General features: G+C 46.3%; 2 protein-coding genes across 3 annotated transcripts; both read right to left on the bottom strand.

Moving 5' to 3' along the window:
* Positions 1-1,391: 1,391 nt before the first annotated feature.
* Positions 1,392-10,693, bottom strand: GPKOW (G-patch domain and KOW motifs). 2 transcript variants are annotated; one of them, XM_070290046.1, is made up of 12 exons: positions 10,588-10,693; positions 8,420-9,091; positions 7,355-7,509; positions 7,131-7,255; positions 5,180-5,289; positions 4,162-4,375; positions 3,630-3,759; positions 2,936-3,062; positions 2,610-2,733; positions 2,452-2,521; positions 1,830-1,915; positions 1,392-1,737 (listed from the first exon to the last, which is right to left on the bottom strand). In XM_070290046.1, exons 2-12 carry the CDS (start codon positions 8,578-8,580, stop codon positions 1,603-1,605), a joined length of 1,437 nt encoding a protein of 478 aa, XP_070146147.1. In that variant the 5' UTR covers positions 8,581-9,091; positions 10,588-10,693; the 3' UTR covers positions 1,392-1,602. The 2 variants fall into 2 exon arrangements, with proteins under 2 accessions (XP_070146147.1, XP_070146148.1); XM_070290047.1 differs by lacking the exon at positions 10,588-10,693 and adding an exon at positions 7,827-7,916.
* A 4,391-nt stretch (positions 10,694-15,084) lies between these two features.
* Positions 15,085-18,757, bottom strand: TRIAP1 (TP53 regulated inhibitor of apoptosis 1). The gene has a single exon (XM_070290048.1). It carries the CDS (start codon positions 16,064-16,066, stop codon positions 15,836-15,838), a length of 231 nt encoding a protein of 76 aa, XP_070146149.1. The 5' UTR covers positions 16,067-18,757; the 3' UTR covers positions 15,085-15,835.
* Between the last annotated feature and the right edge of the window lie 5,274 nt (positions 18,758-24,031).

Raw genomic sequence — 24,031 nt, 5'->3', positions numbered from 1 at the left:
GCCATTCCCTGGGGAGCTTTATGTTCTCCAGGGCATTACCAAGACAGATTTACTATGATTTGGAGAAAAGAGGAGGCCTTCTTGACTGGGTGAAGCATTTAACAACATAGGAAACTGATTTCTGGATGGGGGCTTCCCTAGTGGCTCAGATGGCAGAATTCGCCTGTAATCCCTGGGTTGGGAGGATCCCCTGGAGGAGGACATGGCAACCCACTTCAGTATTCTTGCCTGGAGAATCCCCATGGACAGAGGAGCCTGGTGGGCTAGTCCATGGGGTGGCAGAGTCAGTCACAACTGAGCGACTAAGCACAGAACTCCCAACCCTTTCCAAGATTAAAAATACAAGTCAGCCTGTAATTCCAGGGCAGTGTGTACAATCACAGTGATGATGCAAGAACTGGAGGGGTTGAGGGTGGGGTTATTCTCTGGTATCTGCCTTAATAACCCTGTTTGGCTAATCTTGAAAACAGATGAGTTCTGGAATTAATTAGTGATGATTGAAAAAAAATTAAGCCAGTCTGTGCAAGTGTCCCTCATACTGGGGTGACAATACTAGAAGGTTTTCTAATCCCTTGGTTTACTGGGCCCATGGCCAACTCATTGTCTTTCTATACCTGCTCGTTTTGGCTCAGAACAATAATCTGCTTCTGCTTGGTGTAGACAGCAGCTTACCTGTATTATTCTTCTTGAGGGGAAAGTATTCAAATTCTCCATAGCAGTGCCCTGTTCTGAAGCATCAGGAGTTTATACCAGAAGCCTAGATCTAATGCAAATACCACTAATTATATCAATGATTTAATGACTGAGGATGATTTACAAACAGTTGTGCCTAAACTCTGACTTCCCTTGTGGATTTTTTTTCTTCCCTGTTGATTTTCTATCTTAGGACATTAAACAGGGAAAAGGATTCTCTGGAATCCTTTAGTAGGAAAAAGATAACCTTTTGAGAATCTAGTTACTCAGAGAAACCAGAGAAATTCTACCCAAGATAGACAAAACTTTTTTACCTTCAAAGTTTTGGGACTAAAACAGGGGCCCCGAGATTAACTAGCTCCTCTGGAAAGTAGTGCTAACACGTGCCATTGGTGGGGAGAAGCCTCCCTTCAGCCTGAATCCTGTCATAGGCTTAAGATACCCTGTGGGCATCTTCTGTGGATCACAAGTAAAAGCAGAGCCTGCAAGATTCTTCCTTAGGATGTTCTCCAGAGATGCAGCATACCCAAATCCCTAGTCTCTGCTCAGGGACAGGGTTCATAGCTTTGGGATTCTGACAGTGTGCTCAGGAGCAAATGGATCCTTCCACTTGGCTGGCAGCCCAAGCTTGGAGGTGGGGCTGAAAACAGGAATGGTTCCCATCTCCACTCACAGCTTAGCACACCATTTATGATCTCTTTGTTTCACCAACGATTTGAACTTTTTATTATATACTAACTTCTGATAAACTGGGTTTGTTTCTAGCCTCCCTTCTGACCCATCCTGTCCCAGGGCTGCACTGCCAAGTGGAGGGCAAACCATGACCCCCTCCCCCCACCTTCACAAAGGCGGGCTTTTCACATTGTACAGAACTGGAAACAGCCCGGGGGATGGGAGTATATCCACAGGTCAGTCTTCCTCCACGTCCCAGAGGCCCACAAACTGGCAGACGGCATCATAGTGCAGCTCCACCACCCTGTCTTCTCTCTGCAGCTGTACCAGAGCCCGGCTCCGTGCTCTGTCCCGGTCCAGCAGACGGCCCACCTATAGCAGGGGTGGGTCGAGTCAGCAAGGCCAAGCCAGACCAGAGACGTTCCCGTGGGCCCCTGCCCCCGTTTCCTAGGTCTGCAACTCACCCTTCCAGCCCATTGCCCCAGCACCACCATCACCTGGTCGCCTGGGACCTTGGGGACCAGGGTCTCCAACATGTCTTCCCTCAGGCCTGTGGACAAGGAAAGGGGAGTGAGACCTGCAGCAAATGCCAGCCCAGCCAGGGTCCTGTCAGAAGGGCCTCTCCTGTATTCCCTGGAGCCACTCTATACCTGTTGACAGATGGTGGTCCCCCATATTCATTTCCCAAAGGAGGAAACCTAAGGAGCCATTCCTGGCAATAGTTGTAATAAAGGGACCATTTATGTACAACAATGATGAGTGGGGGGTGATAACAGACACCATTTATTGTGGGCACATCGTATGCCCTGCCCTGCATGGGGAGCTTACACACATCCCTGCAAGGCACCAGTCCCAAGAAGGAGAAATAGGTTATCTTCATGATAATTTTTCAGAAGAGGCAAGTGGGGCTCAGATATTCACCATCACAGAAGTGTCTAATGATATGTCAGAGGGTGTTGGGCCTTACAAAAAAACCCAATTCTGCCCAAACTCCCAGCCTCTGCCTGGGTCAGGCTCTTGACCCAAGATAGTCTTCTCATCTGCCTCCAGGATGATGAAGACCCAGCAACCATCCCTCAGACTCACCTTCCAAGACCTGGCCTTCATCTGTCCGACACACACAGGTGTCTGGGCTCAGGACGTCTTCAATTGTCATCTGGGGAAAGGGTCAGCAGATATGAGAATGTTAGCTAAGGGGACCCATTCCCCGGGGGAAGAAGCAGACCCAGGTGTAGGGTTCCCACCTTGGTGTTGTAATACTGGCCGCCCTTGTGCAGCTTGTCCACAAACCGCACTCGCAGATCCCTGTGCAGCCAGTGCTGACTCCGGGGGGCTGCCTTCTCATTCTTGGCTGCAGGCCCATCCTGTCTGCGGAGAGGGGTCAACACCAGGCATAGCTCTTTATGGGGGGCATGTTCCAGTCACCCCACCTTTGCCGATGTTTTGAAACCCACCCATAATGCCATTCCTAGTTCCTTCTAGGCACCTGCCTTGCCCTGGAAGCCTTCTCTGCTGGAGCCTCCCCACAGTTCTGCCCCTACCCCTACACCTGAGATGCTCAGTGTCCCACCGGTCTGGATGGTGTTTCCGCTTCCTCTCTGAGTCCTCCCAGCATATGTGGCTGTCCTGATCCTGGAGGGTCTTCCGTGATGAGGTTGTTCTGTGCTGTTCCCCAGGGGAAGTTCTGCTCACCTGACCTGTTCAATAGGGTGTGAAGGGAACCCAGAAACAGCCTTGGTATCTCACTCGCTTCCCTTCCAGGCCACACCTCAGCTTCAGGCCACCTCTCATCCGCCAGAGTACCCCGGCTCACCATCCAGCCTTTGCCTTAGCTATTAGAACACTGCCTGCCTCCTCTCAGCTGTCTCAGCCTCCTTCAGGAGGCCTTGCTCAACCCACCTCCCATGTGCCAAAATGGCCCATCCATGCCTAGAATGCCTTCCTCCCCATCATGCCCTAGTCCTAGCTGTTCTCCATCCCTAGCAATGGAGCAGTCCACCACCTGAGAGACAAAAACTTTCCAAGGGTAGGAACTGGTTTCCATTCCTGTTGCTTCCTCCCTAGAAAGAGGCTAAAGACCCAGGGTTACTAGAGAAACTTCTCTTCAGTCAAACTGCATAAACCACTATGTTCACTCTCACCTCTTAATTCTGACCAGAAGTCACCCTTGCCATGCAGACCAATGTCCCATCCCTCTACAGATCTAACTCTCACCCCCAGGAACACTGCTCCAACTCCCCCAGATGAGTAACAGGCTCACTTACTCAGATTCAAGTTCTTGTCAAACTCCTTCTGGGAGACAGGCCGCAGGCAATACTCACTAACAGTCACCATGCGGCTCCCCACAGCCAGACGGACCATGGCTCGAACATTGTCAGGATCAAGGCCTTCCACCTAAAGTGTGTGTGTGGGGGGGGTAGGGCGGGGGGGAAATAAGGCAGGGGTTGAGTGGACTTGACCCATGTTCCTAGGACCAAGTTGTCCACCCTTATCTCTAATAAGCGTCTTATCTCTAATATGCGTCTCTCCCAGCAGACTGAGGCTTGGATACATTTTAAGTATCTAATCCTCAGGGACTTGTGGCAAAAGGCATTCTCTCCCTTTTAGTTGAAAACTGAGGCTCAGAAAGGCCTGGCAAGTAGTCCTTAGTTACGGAATGAGATGTGGGTCTGGCAGCCCTAAAAGACAAGGACTTCCAGCCTTTATACTCCACACCCAATTCTGCCTCCTTCTGACCCTCACGTCAATCTTCCCTGCTGCCTGTTTTTTGGCTCCAGGCACATCAAGGTTCCTTACCTTCCCATAGAGGCCTCGGTGGGGGCCAGAAAGAACCACCACAGCTCCTCCAGGCACCAGTCCTTTAGGCTTGTCTTCCTTATCCTTCTCTTGCTCCTCATCTGGCCTCGGCAGGCGGCAGGGGCTGGTAGGGGCCAGGGCCTGGACCTCGGTCAGGTTGGCGCCCAGTCCTAACCCCTTGGGCCTCAGTGAATTGACACAGGGCTTCACTACTCTGCAGGGAGCACAGAATATGGACTTGTTGGGGGGATGCATCAGTCTTCAATGTCTTGTTCCCCACCACTATCCCCAACCACTACTAAACTCCCATCCTATCAACATGTTCAAGAACATCCTTCCCAATCTCATATTAGGACTATTTATGACCTACAGAAATGGCAATTTCATTTGGTTCAACCGAATAACATGCTGAGTATACCATCTATGACATGGTATCTAGAGTGGATTCTGAGACAGGTCCTAATAGCCAAATATACCAATATTTCTACATGGGAAACTATTCACACCAAACAAGATAAATAGACTGTAAAATGCTCACTGTCAATTCACGTCATATTTGGCTGCCAAGTATTTCATGAAAAAAAAAGTCTTGTTTTCAGAATTCTTTGGAATGGTAGAGAAGGGATTACAGGTCTGTATGATCATGACAATATCAAGGGTTTAGCCTATGCTTATCTGTGGCCAAGGGCTACTATAAGGGCTTTATGTGTACCATTTCACTTAACTTTGAAAACAGTGAGGTCAGTACTGTTATTATCTGCATTTTTCAGATGAGTTAGCTGATGCCCAGGGAGGCAATGTTTACATAAATAGGATCTCTTAATGGAGTTTCAAAGGGCAAACAGGAGGTTATAACAGCAGTGGAAGGGACTATTGAAATACTTAGGGTGGTAACGTGCCCTCTCCCTGCCTTGATGGTTCTGGGTGGGCGGTAATCATGGGGGGGGGGTCTGTTCCCTGGCCCATCAGTTGTCCCCTGGTCGGTCTGCTGTCCCCTGTCCCTACCCGAGAAACTCACTGACTGAAGGTCCGGCCGATGCCCTCGCCAGGTTTCCAGCCCATGCCCCGCAGCATGGCCAGCCCGTAGGCCTCTACAGGGACTGCCTCGTAATCAGCCTCCTCCGGCACCTATGGGTTTAGGCAGAGGAAGGACGGTCAGGCTTGGCTTACCATGGGCCCACTGAAGTGTACTTGCTATCACCCACTGAGTGACACTTGAGGCTTCTTTTCCAGTGAGCTCAAGGGTGAGTTTTTCTTTCCTCTCATCATCCCTCACTTTATTCCTCCATGTTCAGTCCTTGGACAAATATTTATAAAGCATCTATTCTGTGCCAGCTACTGTTCCAGGTGCTGAGGATAAAGCAGTGAACAAAACAGACAGAAACTCCTGCCCTTGTGTGGCTTACATTCTAGTTGTGGAGACAGAATAAATGAAATGCCTAAAACATGATATGTCAGGTAGGGATAAGTCAGATGAAGGAAAATAAAGCAGGTTAAGGGGATGCAGAGGGATGGAGAAGGGAGTGTCACCAAGTTGATATTTGAGTAGAGACCAAAGGAGATGATAGAGGGAACCCTGAAGATACAGGAAGAGTGCTCCAGAGAGGACAGTAAAAGCAAAGGCCCCAAGGCAGGACAAGATCTGTTGTGTGTGAAGAGCATCGTGAAAGCCAATGCGATTGAAACAGATGTGGAGGCAAAGAGGGGTGGTAAGAGATTAATCAGGAGAGCTGGCCAGAAGCCATGATAGGATCGCAGCTGCAACGGGACCAGTGAAAAAGTTACTGCAATAGTCCAAATGAGAAATGCTGGTGGCTCAGACCAGAGGAGTTGTGGAAAAGAGAGATGACGGGATTTTGCTGACAGTATATAGGGTATGAAATGAAGGGATTCAAGGATGACTCTAAGGTTTTTAGGCTGAGTGAGAGGAAGGATGGATGGATCTGTGATGGACTGAGATGTGGAAGGCTCTGAGAGGAGGGAAAATCAGGGAAAGGAGGCCAAAACTGGAACAGGATGGAGAGTGAAGTGAAGGTCTTTTTTAAGATGAAAGAAACCCAGAGGTTGTCTGAAGACTGAGGAGAATGGTTCAGTTGAAAGAATCTCTCCGCTTTGGGGCTGTAGGAGAACTAGAACCCAAATAAGCATTGCCAAAAAATTGTGAAGGAACAGGTGGAAAGTAGGGTCCATGAGTATGAAAGGCAGACTTGGTTACTTCTGTGGACACACCCCTCATCTCTCCTGTTATCAGAATCATCACTCCCTTAATTCTTTATATTCACTCTAGACACATCAAGGTGTCACTGATGGACACATACCATGCTGATTTCCTGTCACTATGCCATTGCCTGGGTGGTTGCTGCCATTAGGAGCACTCAACCTCCTCTTCCTTCTCTCACTAAACCCTATCTATCCTCCTGGCCTCACTCTTACCACTCTGGTCTGGGTCACCATCACCTCTAGCATGGACTGCTGCTCTCCTTGCCTCCACCTTTGCTTACTAGTCTGTTCTGCTCACAGCAGCCAGAGAGAGCCTGTCAAGTCATAAGTATTGTCCCTTCTCTGCTCAGAGCCCTCTCATTGCTCTCATCCCACTCAGAGTAAAAGCCCAAGTCCTCACGATGGCCCACTTGCGACCTCATCTGCTACCCTTCCCTCTCACTCATTCCACTCCAGCTACACTGGTCTCCCTGGTGTTCCTCAAATGCTCCAAGCAGAGTCTACCCTTAGGATCTTTACATTTCCTGTTCCCTTTGCTCCTCACCTCCTTCAGATAATCCCAGAGTCCAAACCTTTTCACACCTCAGTATTTGGATTCATTTGTCAATGCTTCCAAAAAGGACAGAAGGAAGGGAGAGGTGGCAGACCTGTAGTATACACACAGACTTTTCCTGCTGGTGCAGGGAGACAAGCCTGGCAGACAGGAAAATGAGAGACTGGGGAAGCGGGGAGGTGAGGGGCCAGCTCACTGTCTCAGCCTGGGGTTCGCTGTCTGTCCCTTCTCCGTTGGGGATGCATCCTTTCTGGATCATAGGGATAGTGAGTGTGGGGTCAACACCCACATTCTCTCTCTCCTCCAGAGACTTCTTGGATTCTGAAGAAGAATGGTAGGGAGCAATGAGGTCCCACCCTCTCCTTCCATCTTCCTCCCGTTCTTCCTTCACTAGGGCAAGGCAAAGGAGGGATTACCCACCCTCAATGAGCTCCTTCACAGCCTGGGACAGCATCCCATCCATCAAGACCTCAGTATGTATGGATGGCCCAGGGGCCTGGGCTGGTGGCTGCCTTCGATGGCCGTTCTGGATCAAAGGGATGACAAGTTCCTTGGGGGCTTCTGAGGGCTTCACACTGATGTGGACACAGAGGAGTGAAATTGGGAGAGTAGCACAAGCAGTGAGTCCTGAGCCACAACCCTTCACTCAGAAGAAACACAAGAGCCACACTCACCCCCAGCCCCATAGATCACGCCCTCTGTTCTCGTGTTATACCCTAGTGGTGCTTTCTTTGGATTCTCTCCCCCACCACAAACTTTTTTTTTTTTTTTTTTGGCTGCACCCGGTGACTTGTGAGATAGTAGTTCCCTGACCAGGGGTCAAACCTGGGCCCCCTGCAATGAAAACACGGAGTCCTAACCACTGGACCACCAGAGAACCCTCTCTCCCCACCTCTTAAATGTCAGTGCCTTCGTGGAATCAGTCCTCAGTTCTGGACCTTCTGTTCATCCCAAGACCCACTTCTGTGGCTTCCACAAGGACCTAGAAATCACCATCTTCAGCCCAGACTCTCCCCCCAGTTCCAGGCTCCATACCAGCCTCCTGGATGGTTGATTCTCTTCTGGAATCACCTCCCTCAAACTGTCCATTCCGAATTAAGCTGATGATGGCCTCCCCCCAACCTGAATCTGGCGCTCAATTCCGGTCCCCATATCGAAGAAGCCTCACCGCTTCACCTGGGCCACTAGGAGCCCTGTCATTCTCATTCCTTTTCTTCTTTCAGAACACAAACACACGCTCCGCAGGGCCCCCCGACTCCTAAACACATCCTCTCTCAGGAATACATCCTCTCCTCTCAACCCCTCTGGCCAACAGATCCAATTTCCCCACCTCTCTTACTGACTCCCGACTTTTCTCCTTCACAGATTTTCTCCGGCTGTCCTTCAGACTTCCCAGGCCACTGTCACCAAGACATGAACTGATTCCACCCTCCCGCAGGCACCCACCGCACCGGTTTCCAAGGGATGAAAGTCCCAGCACTTCACCTCTGCAGCTCCCTGCCTTCCACGGTCTTCAAGAAATCCTTCTCCTCCGGAGCCGTGTCTCCCGCTAGCCATCTTCGGGCGGACGTGCGATTGAAGCTGAAGGAAATCGGGGCAGTGGAGGATCCCGTCGGCCGCAAAACACCATCTTCGGCGTCCGCCATCTTGCCCCTCTTCCCAGGCCGTCGTGCTGCTCTCTGGGAAGCTTAGTTTACGCTCACTTTGCCGGGGCCTTGAGCACGACCGGTAGAACTACCCTTCCCATGAAGCATTGCGGCACTGGCCGGCGAAGGCGGATAGAGACCGTAGGAAGTAACTGCCGTTCTTTTTACTTCACAGGAGCGCGTGACGCCAAGCATAGAGGGAAATGTAGTTCTTAGGGAAGCTGTATGCGTGCTAAGTCGCTTCAGTCGTGGCCGATTCTGCGACCCTATGGACCATAGCCCATAGGCCAGATTCCTCTGTCCGTGGGATTCTCCAGGCAAGAATACTGGCATGAGTTGCCATTCCCTCCTCCAAGGGATCTTCCTGGCCCAGGGATGGAACCCACGTCTCTTACATCTCCTGCGTTGGCAGGTGGGTTCTTGGGGAAGGTAGGCGTGATAGAAGATGGGTTCGTTCTTGCTAAGTATTCATTCCTATGTGTGGGCATTATTAATCGCCTGCTTTGCCCTACTGGTGTGGGAAAGTAGGGAAAGTAAATAATTAAGAAAAAAATCTGTGAGTGCCAATTGTGTACAATAATAAATAATAGACATGTAAGTGGTGCCTTCAAGATGATAGATGTAATAGTGGACAAACTCTAGATTCAAATACAGATGACCTTTGGATTACATGGGTTTGAACTGTGAGGGTCCATTTATACGTGGATCTTTCACTAAATAACCTACTACATTACTACATGATGTGAGGTCGGTTGGATGCAAGGTTGGTTGAATCTGAAGATGCAGAATCTGGAAGATTTTAGACTGCCCTGCATTGTTGCCCCTAATCACTACATCGTTCAAAGGCCAGTGGTATTAATAAAATAGTCTGGCTTCCTCTCTTGAGACTCCAAGTCTAGTGGGAAACAATGACACTCAAAACGGATAAAAAAAATGTTCCTACCAACTTTAAATGTTGTGAGAGCCACCTCCTAAGGCCTCAGAAGATTAATGAGACAGTCCTCTGAGTAGGACCTTAGAGTTTGTAAAGTAGAAGACCGATACTTAAATAGTCATAAGAAAGAAAACTACAAATCTAAAAATTCATCCCAAGGAAACCATCTAAGATGTTAAAAAGTATTTTATATCTTATTTATTGTAGCAAAGCTTGAAGACCACTAAAATGAACAACAAAAGGGGGTGGGCTAAATGAATTAGAGCACATGGTTTGGATGGAACCAATACAGAGCTTTTAAATGTGAAGCTATAATTAAATGAAATGAGGACATAGTCACAGTGTTTGGAAAGTAAATAATGATTTAGTGGGTTATAGGAAGCTCTTGAAAACAGGTAGCCCAATATTCAATAAATTTTTTGGCTATGCTTTCAGGCTTATAAGCCCTAGGCATCCTGGGATGGGCCCTGAAATCTCAAGAGAGAAGCCATTGTGGTTTTCAAAATATACAACAACAACAAAAAAATCTTTTTTTAAGTTGTGGTATATGGGATCCAGTCCTCTGATCAGGGATGGAACCCAGGCCCTCTGCATTGGGAGCAAGGAGTCTTAGCCATTGGACCCCCAGGGAAGTCCCAACAACATTCTATTTTATTATTAATGATGTGAACATTGCCTGGGAGGCTAACTGTCCATGGCTGAAGTGATACCCACTTCCTGAAGCAGCCACCTGAGATAGTGTGCACAATACAGGCTTACACAGGCTAGGGCCAGAGGTCCCTGAGAATCTTACCGTCTCAGTTGGTTCACGCTTGATTTGTGACTAACTCTTGACATGTACCACAGAGATCATGCCAAGCTACCCTAGTCTTCATGGTGAAAATATAGTGGGAGAAAAGACACTTTTTTTCTGTTTTTCCTTTATTCTGAAAACAAAATCAGGAATTTTTTTCTATTTGCAAGCATTAAGAAAAGTACTTGCTTACCATGCAGTGTAAGAAGACTATAGGAAAGTTTTGCACATTCAACCATTTATTCTTTTGTTCATTGAATAACATGAATTGAGCACCTACCCTATTATATACTCTTCCCTCCAGGTACTCATATGGGATAATGGGACAATCCATGGTTCCAAGCGTGGTTATGACTGCAGACATAAAGGACTGTAGGAAGGGGTGGCTGAGAAGACAGAGGGGATAGGTTTACATGATACCACTTCTAAGATGGGATGAAGATTCAGAAAGCATTCTGAAAGATGGCAGGAAATGAAGCTGGAGTGATGGGCTGGAGTTTGGCCACCTCACTACAACTGACTCAGATCCTCAAAGACTTTCTGCTGCATGTGATAAGGGTGCCACGTGAAGGTTATGTGGCATGACAAAATTTGTGTTTTAGAAAAATAATGTATATCAAAGGTATGGAGACAACGTGCTCAATACACAAAGCACTCCTGTAGTTCAGTAACTATAAAAGGAAAGCAATTCCCAACTAAAAAATGGGAGCAGACAGAATTAGATGGTTCACGAAATGAGAAATACAAATAGTCATGAAGCACATGTAAAGATTCTCAACCTCACTAATACTCAAAGCAGAGACTTCCCTGGTGGTCCAGTGGCTAAGACTCTGGGCTCCCAATATGAGGGACCCATGTTCAATCCCTGGTCTTGTAGCTAAAGATCCCACATGCTGCAACTAAGATCCGGCACAGCCAAATAAATAAATAAACACTCAAAGCAATGCAAACAAATAAATAATAAAGTGCTGTTCTTCTCTTAACTCACTGGTAAAATAAAAAAGACAAACACTTCTACTGTGGGTTCTCTATGCCAATTGCCCATCTAAGCACTCACTTAGTCTCCCAAGGATTCTGTGAGGTAGGAACTAGTTTAAAAATCCATTTTACAGGTAAGAGAACTGCAGCCCAGAGAGGCTGAGTTGGCCAAGATCACAAAATAGTAAGTACTATGGATGAATCCTAGAGCTACTAAAGATAGAAGAAAACAGGCACATTCATACACTGTTAATAAGGGCACAAATTGATTCAACATTTATCCAGGGCAGTATAATAATATACATGCCTTCCCTGACTCAGTGACTACATTTCTAAGAATAGATCTGAAGGAAAGAATGGAAAATTGGAGCAGGATATTCTGTATGCTAATGAGTGAATCTACATTATACCCTGACTAAAATGGTTTAAAAATTCTTCATGGTTTGACAAGGAATAATAGTTACAGTATTGTGTTAAATGGAAAAAGCAATTTGAGGAGTATGTAGGAATTTCTAGAAAATTAATAATGTTATTTAACCTAGTGAGAGTTACACAGGTATTGATTTTACAGTTTGTCAAACTGTTTGTGTATGTAGTATGTATGTTCTCTATTAGGTATATTTCACTATTTTTAAAAAATAGAGAATTCAGAATAGTAGTACTAGGAGCTTGGTGGGCCTTATCCTCAACAAAGCAAGCAACACTAGTGAACTTTTTTTTTTTACTTCTTTTTATTCTTTTATTTTTTATTAGAAGATAAATGCTTTACAATGTTGTGGTGGTCTCTGCCATACATCAATGCAAATCAGTCATAATTATATATATCTCCCCTCCCTTTTGAGTTTCAGTTACCGGCCCACATTCCACCCCTTTAGGTGGTCACACAGCATCAGGCTGGGCTCCCTGTTATATAGCAGCTTCCCACAAGCTCTCTAATTTACACATGATAGTGTATATAAACCAATGCTACTTTCTCAATTCGTACCACCCTCTCTTCCCTTGCTGTGTCCACAAGTCTGTTCTCTCTGTCTGTGTCTCCATGACTTCTTGGTAAATAGGTTCATCAGTACTATTTTTCTAGATTCCATATAAATGCATTAGTATATGATGCTTGTTTTTGTCTTTCTGACTTACTTCACTCTGTATGACAGACTCTAGGTTTATCCAGCTCACTACAGGTGACTCAAATTCATTTCTTTTTATGGCTGAGTAGTATTCCATTATATGTATGTACTGTATCTTTATCCATTCATCTGTTGATGGACATCTAGGTTGCTTCCATGTTCTGGCTATTGTAAATATGAAAACAGTGGTGCTATGAACATTGGGGTACATGTATTTTTTTGAATTATGGTTTTCTCAGGGTATATGCCCAGTAGTGGGATTGGGCTTTCCTGGTAGCTCAACTGGTAAAGAATCTGCCTGCAATGCAGGAGACCCCAGTTTGATTCCCAGGTTAAGAAGATCCCCTGGAGAAGGGTATGACAACCCACTCCAGTATTCTTGCCTGGAGAATCCCCATGGACAGAGGAGCCTGGTGGGCTACAGTCCATGGGGTCACAAAGAGTCAGACACGACTGAGTGACTAAGCACACGCATGGTAGTGTTATTCCTAGTTCGTTAAGGAATCTCCATACTGTTCTCCATAGTGGCTATATCAATTTACATTCCCGCAAACCGTGCAGTGGGTTTTCCTTTTCCACATCCTGTCCAAGATTTATTGTTTGTAGTTTTTTTTTTTTTTTATGATGGCCATTCTGATTGGTGTGAGGTAATACCTCATTGTAGTTTTGATTTGCATTTCTCTAATAATGAGCTATGTTGAGTTTAACCAACTCCATAAAGTCTTTGGGAATTGCATAAGGGCATATAGGAAATGGAGAAACATTTGTTCAAGAAAATCCAATAAATCACTATGAGAACACCAAGAGTCTGGCACTTTAATTATGACTTGCTCCCTCCCTACATGCTAGCTCAGTGTGATAGAAGCTCTGCTCCAAGATTGTGGACAAGAACATGGGGCTCTCCCCCTGCCAGCTCCTGGTCTAGGACAGTGATTTCTCCTCAGGAGGGGCAGGTAACCAACATGTCTCATCTGCTCAGCCCCATATTACAGAAACTGTATTCTGGGAAGGCATGACTAAGAGGTCTGAGGCTCTCTTCCACCACCCAGACCCTGTTCATAAGGATGAAACTGTACCCCAGTATGGCAGACCAAGAATATTGGGCCCCAATTGCCCACTCCATAGCTTACTGTTAGACTGGAGGTTCCACACTGGGAAAGACAAGCAGATAATACCAAAGGATATAACCTCCCCAGCTCCCTGCTCATAGAAGAGGAGTGTTGGTCACTCTAAGAGAGGTGGGCTTCTGATAGACCCGCAACTCTTGAGGGAGAATATAAAGAACGGAGAGTTTAACAGCTTTCCCTTAGAGGACTGACTTTATTTGAAACAGAAAGTCAAGAAGTTGAAGAACAAGAGCTTTAGAAGCCATTAAGATAGCAACAGGCAAAACAGGGAGAAACGGCTGACGAGTCCTTCTAGGGGCAGAGCAGCTACAGACTCCTCTCAAGGAAAAAAAAAAAAAAGCTGTTCTCAAAGACTACACCATGCTTACACCTTAAACACTGTAAACCAACTACACTTAAAAAAAAAAAAAGATTAAAAAGACTACCCAATATTTTAGTTGAATAAGGGGCCTGACTTTAATGGAATAAGATTTTAATTGGCTAATTAGAACAAGTTATGCCCCAGAGTATTGTAAAACTTCAGTGGCAGTTAAGTTAGGTATAGTATTGATAGCTTACGGTGAACGATGTCAGATTCGTGATCTCTAAAGAAAAAGATTTAGATTTTGGACCAGAGACCAGGCTTGACCACTCAGGGCTCTTGTGTGGCAGAAGTTTTGTTACAATGAAAAGGGACAGAGAAAGCTTCTGACATAGACATCAGAAAGGGGTGGAGAGTGCCCCACTTGCTAGTCTTAGCTAGGGAGCTATATACTTTTTAAATTGGCTATTACAATAAATCAAAAGAATATCTCAAGGTTATAAAAATATTCCTAGACCCACTCCCACAATTTACATTTTAAGATGACAGGATTAGAACTAACAATAGAAAGATCTTACCAGACCCACTATCATAATGTACATTTTAAGATAACAGGGTTAGTCAGAAGGTTTTCAAGAAGGAGAAACTATCCTCAAGCAGGATACATTGTTATCTAATCCTTGAAAGTGAAAGTGAAATCACTCAGTCTTGTCAGACTCTTTGTGACCCCTGGATTGTACAGTCCATGGAATTCTCCAGGCCAGAATACTGGAGTGGGTAGCCTTTCCCTTCTCCAGCGGATCTTCCCAACCCAGGGATCAAACCCAGGTCTCTTGCATTGCAGGTAGATTCTCTACCACATGTTGTTGTGGTAAACAATGAGCCACAAAGGAAGCTGATATAATCCTTAGTACCTTAGTACGGAGTTTAAGCTGAGTTGTTTTGTTGTGTAATCATCAGCTCTGGGCTTAAAGAAAAAAAAAAAAAAAACATTTTATGTGACTAAGACTCAGGAATGTAGCCTGGTGGTCTACACCCCATGGGGTCACAAAGAGACACAACTGAGCAACTAACACTTGGACCTAACATTCCAGGTTCTTTTTTTTTTTTTGAATATAATCTGTTACAATTTATTTCATCTTCATGATTTCAGGCATTACAGGGCAGGGTGAGTAAACAAGGCAAGTAAAGTGACCTCTTCAGCCTGCCTGCCACCCCCCCATTTAATCATATGCAGCATTTTGGCATTTTTATGATATACAGGTTGACTTAATTCATTGACTTAAGTTGAAAGCTGGCAGCAGCAAATCTTGGTAATTTAGGATCTTCCTCCATAGCCACTCCAAGGATTTTAATTCCTGAACTACACGAAGTGCTCTGAAATGGTGTTCGCTGCCGCATTCATGAAGCTTTCACATCTTAGTATGAAATCTGACACCTCTTGTTTAGGTAGGAAACTGTTGAAAGCGGTCTTCCTCTTGGCTAACCCAGTCCCCCAACAATCTAACAGTTAAATTATTATATAAAAATAAAACTGTGCTTCTAAGCATTGACCGAAACTGTTGTGCTGGGAACCCTTTCTAGAGTATTAGCTCCCTTAGAGAAATGAGATCTTAACCAGTTGCTTCCATGAAACCCCAGCAGAGTGTACGTAATGTCCTTCAAAGAATGGCTCGAGGTGAGGCAACCTTATCCTGACAAGCTTACTAGAGTTTTTATACAAGATATATTTAAAACTGATCCCAGACCAAGTACTGCAATGATAATCCCAAATAATCCCATTATTTAGAATACTGAGTTCCTGCTGTGATGCCAAAGCCAGAAATCTCAAAGAGTGATGGTTCATCATTTTTTACAAATGAGAGAGATATCAAGGAGGAAAGGAAATTCTTCCCTCCTAAATTCATCAAATCAATGCTATCTTCAGTTTTAATTGACACGATCCAGGGTCCTCAATTTCCTGATTTGAGGAGTCCACTTTAAAGATGACTGTCAAGGTCAAGAAGAGCTTTCAGGCTTTTCTTTGCCATGGCCCATGAACTCCAGTCCTTCAATAGGAATCTCCTTCTCCTTTATCGCTTTCTGAACACACTGCTGGTAGCGCTTGAAGAGGTCGGTGCATGGGTCCCCGGAGCCATCCCCCTTGAGGAACTTCTCGGCAAACCAGCGATTGAAGCACTGGTCGTACTCGCGCTTCATGTCTGTGCAAGCCTCCCCTACGCTGTTCATGGCGTCGGCGTCCGCGGCGGTGGTCACATTCCAGGTTCTTATGCAATATTGATCTTTATAGTATCAACTTTTACCTTCACTACCAGACACATCCACAGCTAAGCATCATTCCCACTTTGGTCCAGCCACTTCATTCTTACTAGAGTTATTAGTAATTGCTCTTCACTCTTCCCCAGTAGTATATTGGACACTTTCTGACCTAGGGGCATTATCTTCTGGTGTCATATCTTTTTCCCTTTTCATACTGTCCATGGGGTTCTCCAGGCAAGAACACTGGAGTGGGTTGCCATTTCCTTCTCCAGTGGACCAGGGTTTGTCAGAACTCCTCCCTATGACCCATCTGTCTTGGGTGGCCCTGCATGGCTCCTAGCTTCACTGAGTTACATAAGCCCCTTCACCATGACAAAGCTGTGATCCATGAAAGGGACTATGTTCATGCCCAAAGCTGAACCCTTTGAAGAAGTTTATAAGGTGGAAACAGATTTAACTAAATTAGTCCAGTCAAGCCACTAAACAGTAAACAAGGAAATTATAACAAAAATGGATAGCTCTATATATAGAGTTGCTACGATATATTATACAAAATGTTTAGTTTTCAACAGAAAATTATGAAACATGCAAAGAAACAAAAGTGGCAGGAACAGCAGGAAACAGAAACTATTAGAGGACTCAAATGCTAGACCTGGCAGATAAACTTCAAAGTGAAACAGGAGGGAAGAGGGCAGGGCACGACCTTTAAAAGAATTGAGTTGAGGATATGACATAAAATGACTAGAACCAACTAGGTCCAAGATGGCAGAAGATTTGACTTCCAGTAGACTTTGAGCCTCATTATATGCTCATTTTAATATATTAGCATGCTAAATGGCACACCTACAGGCACCATGACCGTTCTCAGACCAACCATAAAAAAGCAAAAAGTGGGTTGTGGCCCAAATCCTGGAAATCCTTGCCCCTTCTCCAAAATAGTTGGAATAATCCTCCCAGTCATTTGTCTATGAAATACTCAGCCCATGAAAACTAACCACACCTTATTTCAGGGCCTCTCACCTTCTGAGATGGTCCACACTCTGTCTGTGGAGTGTGTTTCTCCCAAGGCCGCTCTTGCCTTTTGAGATGGACTCCATTCTGTCTATGGAATGTATATCTCTAAATAAACCCACTTTTTACCTATCACTTTGTCTCTCACTCAGTTCTTTCTGTGATGAGACATAAAGAACCTGAACTCCATTAAGTCCTGAGACCAGGTGTGTGATTTCAATGAGAAGGCAATGGGTTTAAGGCCCAGTCTGGGTCTCAGCTGGGTTTGAGTCCAAATCTGAGATGTGCAGTTTCAAAATCAGCTATTAAATTTGCTGAAAGAAGTAAGAAATCATGTATAAAGATGTAAGGGAAAGTATGAAAACAATATCTCATCAAATAGAGGATATCAGTAAAGAAATAAAGTTACAAGGCTTCCCAGCTGGCTCGGTGGTAAAGATTCCACCCAACAATGCAGGGGACACAGATTTGATCCCTGGTCTGGGAAGATTCCAGATGCCATGGGACAACTAAGCCCATAAGCCACAACTACTGAGCCCTCATGCTACAACTGCTGAAGCCTGTGCACCCTAGAGCCTATGCTCCACAACAAGAGAAGCCAGAGCAATGAGAAGTCCATCTATGGAATGTGTATCTCCCTAAATAAACCTACTTTCCCACTTAGTTCCTGGGGCAGTGCCCCTTGCCTGCACGCTTGTCTCCCTCATAAGAGTCCTACATTAATATGCCTACTTCTTGCCCATTGCTTTGTCTCTTTCTGAATTCCTTCTGTGCTGAGACATAAAGAACCTGAGCTTCAGTAAGTCCTGATGCCAGGTGAGTGATTTTGTTAGGGCAGCACTAACTGAAACTGCCTGCCCTGGCCAGGCACACAGTAACAACTTGCATGAACTGTCTTAACAACAGGAGGTCCTGGTAAAGAACAAAGAACTAACACGCTACCAACAACCGAAATAATTCAGGAAAGGAGAGAGGGGGACGCTAGTCCATATATCCTACCAACCTCCCAGAAACCTTCTTGCTGGAATCTATCTTGGCTGAGCAGTGTGCATGCCATGGAAGAGGGACTCTGAGTCAGAGTCATGGTCCAGAGATAACCCCAAAACTAACTAAAACCCGAGACTGAGCCATGTAGCAGAGTAGTTCTCCTGGGTTCCCTTACCCTCCTGCTCTCCACCCAGATGCCCTTTCCCAATACAGTCTCTTGCTTTGTCAGCACAGGGGTCTCCTCAGACAGTTCCTTTCTGAGTGAACTGTCTAACAGAGTGTTAGACAAGAGTCCACTCTGAGGCCCTGGAAGGGGTCCCCCTTCCTGCAAAAATCTTAATTAAAAGACAGCGGGTTCAAGCATCAACAAGACAACTCCTTAAAAGACAATATTCTTTCTTGATCTTGTAACATGACCTACCATGATGATGCTTAGATCTGGATTATGTAAACCATCATACATCACTTGATGTATAGCCCTCTGTCTCAGAAAACATATAACTGTATCTTGACTTCTAAGGGCCAGAACAGTTCTCAGAGCTTTCTGAGATGCTCTTCCCAGGTTATAATCCTCAAATTTGACTTGAATAAAATTTTTCATTTCTTTTTTGAATCAACCAATTAGTTTTTCATCTAAAGGACAATAACCAAAATGAAAAAAAAAAAAAAGCGGAAGGACTAAAAGTAGCTCTTTGGGGCTAGCAGAAGAAAGGAGCAGTGAACTAGAAGAGAGTTCAATGCAAATTATGCAATTTGAAGAACAGATTGTGAAAGGAATGAAGAAAAAAATGAATACAGCATCAGACAAATATGGGACACGACTAGGTGCACCAGCATATGTGTAATGGGGAAGCAGAAGTGGAGATAGAGAGAAGAGCCAAAAAGATTCAAAGAAGTAATAGCTAAAATCTACATGTCCAAGAAGCTTAACCAACTCCAAGCAGGATAAATGCAAAGAAATAGATACCTAGGCACATCATAGTCAAAAATGTTAAAATCCAAAGAGAAAACCTTGAAAGAACAAAGAGAAAAATGACTAATCTACAAGGTAACCCCAAGGTAACTAATATTACAAGCAGTCTTCTTTTTTTTGGTTCCACTGGGTCTTCATCGCTGCTCACTGACTTTGTCTAGTTGCAGTGAGCGGGGGCTACTTTTCCTTGCGGTGTACATACTTCTTGGGATAGCTTCTTTCATTGTGGTACACAGGCTCTGGACACAGGGGCTTCAGTAGTTGCAGCACTCGGGCTCAGTAGTTGTGGCTCAAGGGCTTTAGTTGCTCCTTGCCATGTGTGTCAGGAAGCATTTAACAGGAGGCTTCCTGTGTGCTGTTCTGGATCTGTCAGGAATCCTCTGTTCCTTATAGGCAAGCCTCTCCCGGGGCTCAGGGATCCAGGTATTTCCTTCGTTAGTTTTTCAATATGGTGATAAGTACCCTCTTCTTATGAACCATAGGGTAAAAGTGATTGTTTACAACTCTCTCTTTAATATGGATCGCCTATGTTTTATAAGTCTGGAATTTTAATCTTTATCTTTGCTGAGAATAACTACAGTATATATGCCCACACCATGTTGATTAAAACACCTTTGTTCCATCAGAGCTTTGGTCCCGTGTCTTTCTCTCTCTCTCTCTCTCTCTCTCTTTCTGGCTGATTTCCTGGAACGCAAAAGCCGGCTGCAACCCAGGAAATATTAGCCTCTCTCCTTTCACTTTCTCATCATCGATTCCAGACCACCAGGTTCCGGTCCATTAAAGGACATCAACACATGTGGAATCTTCCCGGACCAGGGATCAAACCCTTGTCCTCTGCACTGGCAGGCGGATTATTATCCACTAGGCCACCAGGAAAGTCCCAAGCAGGCTTCTTATCATAAACAGTGGGTCCAGAAAACAGCTAAAATTTTACTCAATCATGAAACTCTGTATACTTTGTACCCATGATCTGGAATAAAACAATGTCTGCTCTTGCTACTTCTATTCAATATTGTACCTGAAATTCTAGTTGGGAAAAGTAGGCAAGAAAAAAAAAATAAAAAGCATCCATATTGGAAAATGTTGACAAAAGAAAGGACAAGTAAGTGGTTCAGTGGCAAAGAATTCACTTGCAGTGCAGGAGACTGCAATGCCGAAGATGCATGTTCAATCCCTGGGTCAGGAAGATTCCCTGGAGAAGGAAATGGCAACCCACTCCAGCATTCTTGCCTGGGAAATCCCATGGACAGAGCAGACTGTGGGCTACAGTCCATGGGATCCCAACAATTAGACAGGACTTAGTGACTAGACCACAATTTAAACAGTGAATTATTTCTGGGAAGGTCACCTTCCCTTCTGGGGAAGGGAAGGGAGGATGTCTTAAGCAGATTACCTCACTAGTGCTGACCAGGAAAAAAAAAAAAAACCTCACAGACTAATTGGCTTAAAATTCAATTCCTAGGATAGCCTGCAAGTACAATTAGGTTAGATATTAAATATCAGTGGAGCTTAGCACAAGTCACTCCATTTTGCATTGATTGTTTCCTTTTTAACAAATAAAACCATCTCTATTTGCAAATGTCATTACATAGAAAATCCTAAGGAACCAACTGAAAAACAATTAGAACTAATGTTTCACGAGGTTACAGGATAGAAAATCAATATACAAAAATAAATTGTATTTCTATAGACAAGAATGAAATAAATAACTTCATTCACAACAGCCTGAAAATAATAAAAATACTTTGGAACAAATTTAACAAAAGAAGCATAAAAATTGTACTCTAGGAAATGCAAAGCATTGTTGAAAGAAATTAAAGAAGACCTAAATAAATGGAGAGACATCCAATATTGACTCAAAGCTTGTGCTGGATTCTCAGCATGGCCCTGTTCAGTGCTCTCCTGCAGCTCCCACCTTTCTCTTCCACCCTCTCTCACAATCCAATAACCCAAGATTCATGAAGGAAATATTGGCAAGATGGATAGTTCAAGCTTCCCAAAATTACACAAGTTTTTTTTTTTTTAAATACTTATTTATTTGGCTGTGCAAGGTCTTAGTTACTTAGGATCCAATTCCCCAAGGTAATTGAACCTGGCCCCCTACATTGGGAGCCTTGAACGTTAGCCACTGCATGACCAGGGAAGTGCAATGCAAGACTTTTAAAACCAACTGTACTTGACATGCCAGGAACTCTTCCTAGGAGGCAAGGGCATCTTGGGACAAATCCATGATGTCATTGTCCTTCTGGTATTCTAAGGGCTAAAGAATAAAAGAGGCTAGTGTTAGTCCTGCAGTCCTATCTGACTCTTTGCATCCCCATGGACTGTAGCTGGCCAGGCTCCTCGGCCCGGGATTTTCCAGGCAAGAATACTGCAGTGGATAGCCGTTCCCTTCTCCAGGGGATCTTCCTGGAATCAAACCCAGGTCTCCCACATTGCTAAAGAAAATCTTTAATGATGGTCCTGTGAAACTGGATAGGGCTCTTCCCTATATAAACATTCTAGCCGCTTCTCTTTGAATTCACATCCGGGTTTCACCATTCTTACTATGTAAGCCGAGACCCTAGTAATCATCCAGGCTCCACCTACCCGAATAACCATCCTGATCCCACCTTCTTAGCTAACAACCCTGGCAACAAATATTCAAGCAAACCTCCAAATTTCCTACATCCCTCAAATAAAACATAGATTTTGCCCCTCATTTTAAACCCTTAGGCCCACCCTACGCCGTGCTTCTCCAGGATTCCAGGTCCTGCTCTCTAATTAGCCGGGTTTTAGTCACTAAGTCTGCCTGGAAAATCCCATGGACGAGGAGGCTGGTGGGCTGCAGTCTGGGGGGTCGCTAAGAGTCGAACACGACTGAGCGACTTCACTTTCAATTTTCACTTTCATGCATTGGAGAAGGAAATGGCAACCCACTCCATTGTTCTTGCCTGGAGAATCCCAGGGACGGGGGAGCCTGGTGGGCTGCCGTCGATGGGATCGCACAGAGTCGGACACGACTGAAGCGACTTAGCAGCATCAGCAGTCACTAAGTCGTGTCCAATTTATGCACTATAGCTACCCCATGCGCTATATAGCCCGCCAGACTTCCTCTGTCCATGGGATTTGGCAAGAATACTAGATGGGTTGCCATTTCCTACTCTGGGAGATCATCCCACCCAGGAATCAAACCTGGGTCTCCTGAATTGAATTACAGGCAGATTCTTTACCCACTGAGCTACGAGAGAAGACCAGTTAGCCTATAAAACCTCAACCTATTATTCCTGACAGTTCCAGCCACACTCCCAGTGCGTTTATAGACTCCGCCCCCTTGACTAACATTCCAGGCCTGCCCCTCAGCCAGTGCCCGACCCCAACCCTCTCCAGGCACGGCCTCCTCAGAAATACCACTTGAAACTCCGCTGACGAAAATAAATATCAAGCTCCGCACCCACAGCTAATCTTGCAGCGTTCAACTACTCCAATAACCCTCTCTATGTCACCTCCTAGAGGAATATTCTAGGCTAAAACCAGGACCCTCCAATCACAGCCGAGCGCGGGGCTCCATATTCACACTCATTGGTCCCACCAAGAGAAGTGAAGTTGCTCACTCGTGTACGATTCTTTGCGATCCCATGGACTGTAGCCTACCAGGCCCCTCCGACCGTGGAACTTTCCATGAAAGAGTACTGGAGTGGGTTAGCCATTTGCTTCTCCAGGGAATCTTCCCGACCCGGGATCGAACCTGGGTCTCCCGCATTGCTAGTAGACGCTTTACCCTCTGAGGCACCAGGGAAGCCCTCACACCAAGGTGGGTAACTAACAATCCTGGGCCCGCCCCCTCAGAACCACCCTCCACTCCGACCACGCCCCTGGAAGGCCACGCCCCATCACTCACCCTCTTTGGGGCGCAGGCGCAAGGTGGCGCCGGCCCTGCGTACCAGCGCCGCCACGTCGGCCGCAGCTCGGGCCGCCAGGGGGCGAGCTTCCAGCCGCGCCAGGAACTGTCTGGCGCGGGGGCCCTCGGGCTGGGGACCGCCACCGCCTGCGCGAGTGAAAAGAACAGATCAGGGCCCACCCTGAGTCTCGGCGAACCCTCACGGCCCCCTACGATCAAAGACCTAGAATTCCCCTCAAGATCCCCGAGACCACTCCTTTTCAGAGTCCCGAAGGTCACCGACTGTGCCTTTCACCTCCCTGGACCCCCGACTATCACGGGAATGCCCGTGGACCCCCGCCTGCTCCCGCGATATCCCTGGCGAGCTATTTAACTCCAGCACTCCTGGACACCTCCGAACACCCTGTGAATATCTCTGGAGGTTTCTGACGGGCCCCCCCCCGACACAACCCCAGATTCCAAACTCTTCCCCCCAATATCCAGAAGGACTGCGATTCTCCCAGATGTCCCAACAGAACACGGTCTGCTCCCTGTGGCCCAGGCACTCCCGATGCCCCTCTAGATGTCCTAGGTAACCCTGCTGGTCCATGTAGCCCCAGATGGCCCCTCCACCTATCCCCAGAGGCTCCAGCCTAACCTCCCACAATCCAACAGACACCCCCCCTCCGATTCTAACAGCCCCCCCCGCCCCCCCCGCCCAGTGCCCAGGTGTCCCCAGTGACCCTGGGCAGAACCCTCCAGCACATCTCCCCGGAGACTCCTGGGAGTCCCGGGGTCTGGTGCGCCGCCCCGCGGCGCAGGTGTGGATGGGGGTGCGGCTCCTCGAGCCCAGCTGGGGTCGCTGGGCCGCTGCCCTCCACCGCCGCCGCCGCCGCCGCCGCCGCCGCGGCTCGGGCGCCAGGGCGGCTTTGTTTACCACCTGTCAGAAGGAGAAGGTGAGGAGCAGACAGGAAGTGCGAGGGCTGGCAGGGACGTGCCCACTACCCTCCCACTCCGAGCCCGGTACCTCCTTTGCTTCCCCTAGGGTCCGTGCCGCCCCCCGGGCGCCGCCCCATGACCTGTACTTGGCCTGGTGGACGCACGG

Source organism: Ovis canadensis, chromosome X (genome assembly GCF_042477335.2).
Source record: "Ovis canadensis isolate MfBH-ARS-UI-01 breed Bighorn chromosome X, ARS-UI_OviCan_v2, whole genome shotgun sequence".
Classification (NCBI taxonomy): Eukaryota; Metazoa; Chordata; class Mammalia; order Artiodactyla; family Bovidae; genus Ovis; species Ovis canadensis.
This window is presented reverse-complemented; position numbering and strand designations above follow the sequence as displayed.

Bases quoted from the DNA above. Each gene is read 5' to 3' on its own strand.
- GPKOW (XM_070290046.1), bottom strand. From the start codon at position 8,580: ATGGCGGACGCCGAAGATGGTGTTTTGCGGCCGACGGGATCCTCCACT. The intron at 4,376-5,179 runs GTGAGTTTCTCG...TGCTCCCTGCAG, and splicing joins ATCGGCCGGACCTTCAGTCA to AGTAGTGAAGCCCTGTGTCA. The intron at 3,760-4,161 runs GTAAGGAACCTT...CACACACTTTAG, and splicing joins ACCGAGGCCTCTATGGGAAG to GTGGAAGGCCTTGATCCTGA.
- TRIAP1 (XM_070290048.1), bottom strand. From the start codon at position 16,066: ATGAACAGCGTAGGGGAGGCTTGCACAGACATGAAGCGCGAGTACGAC.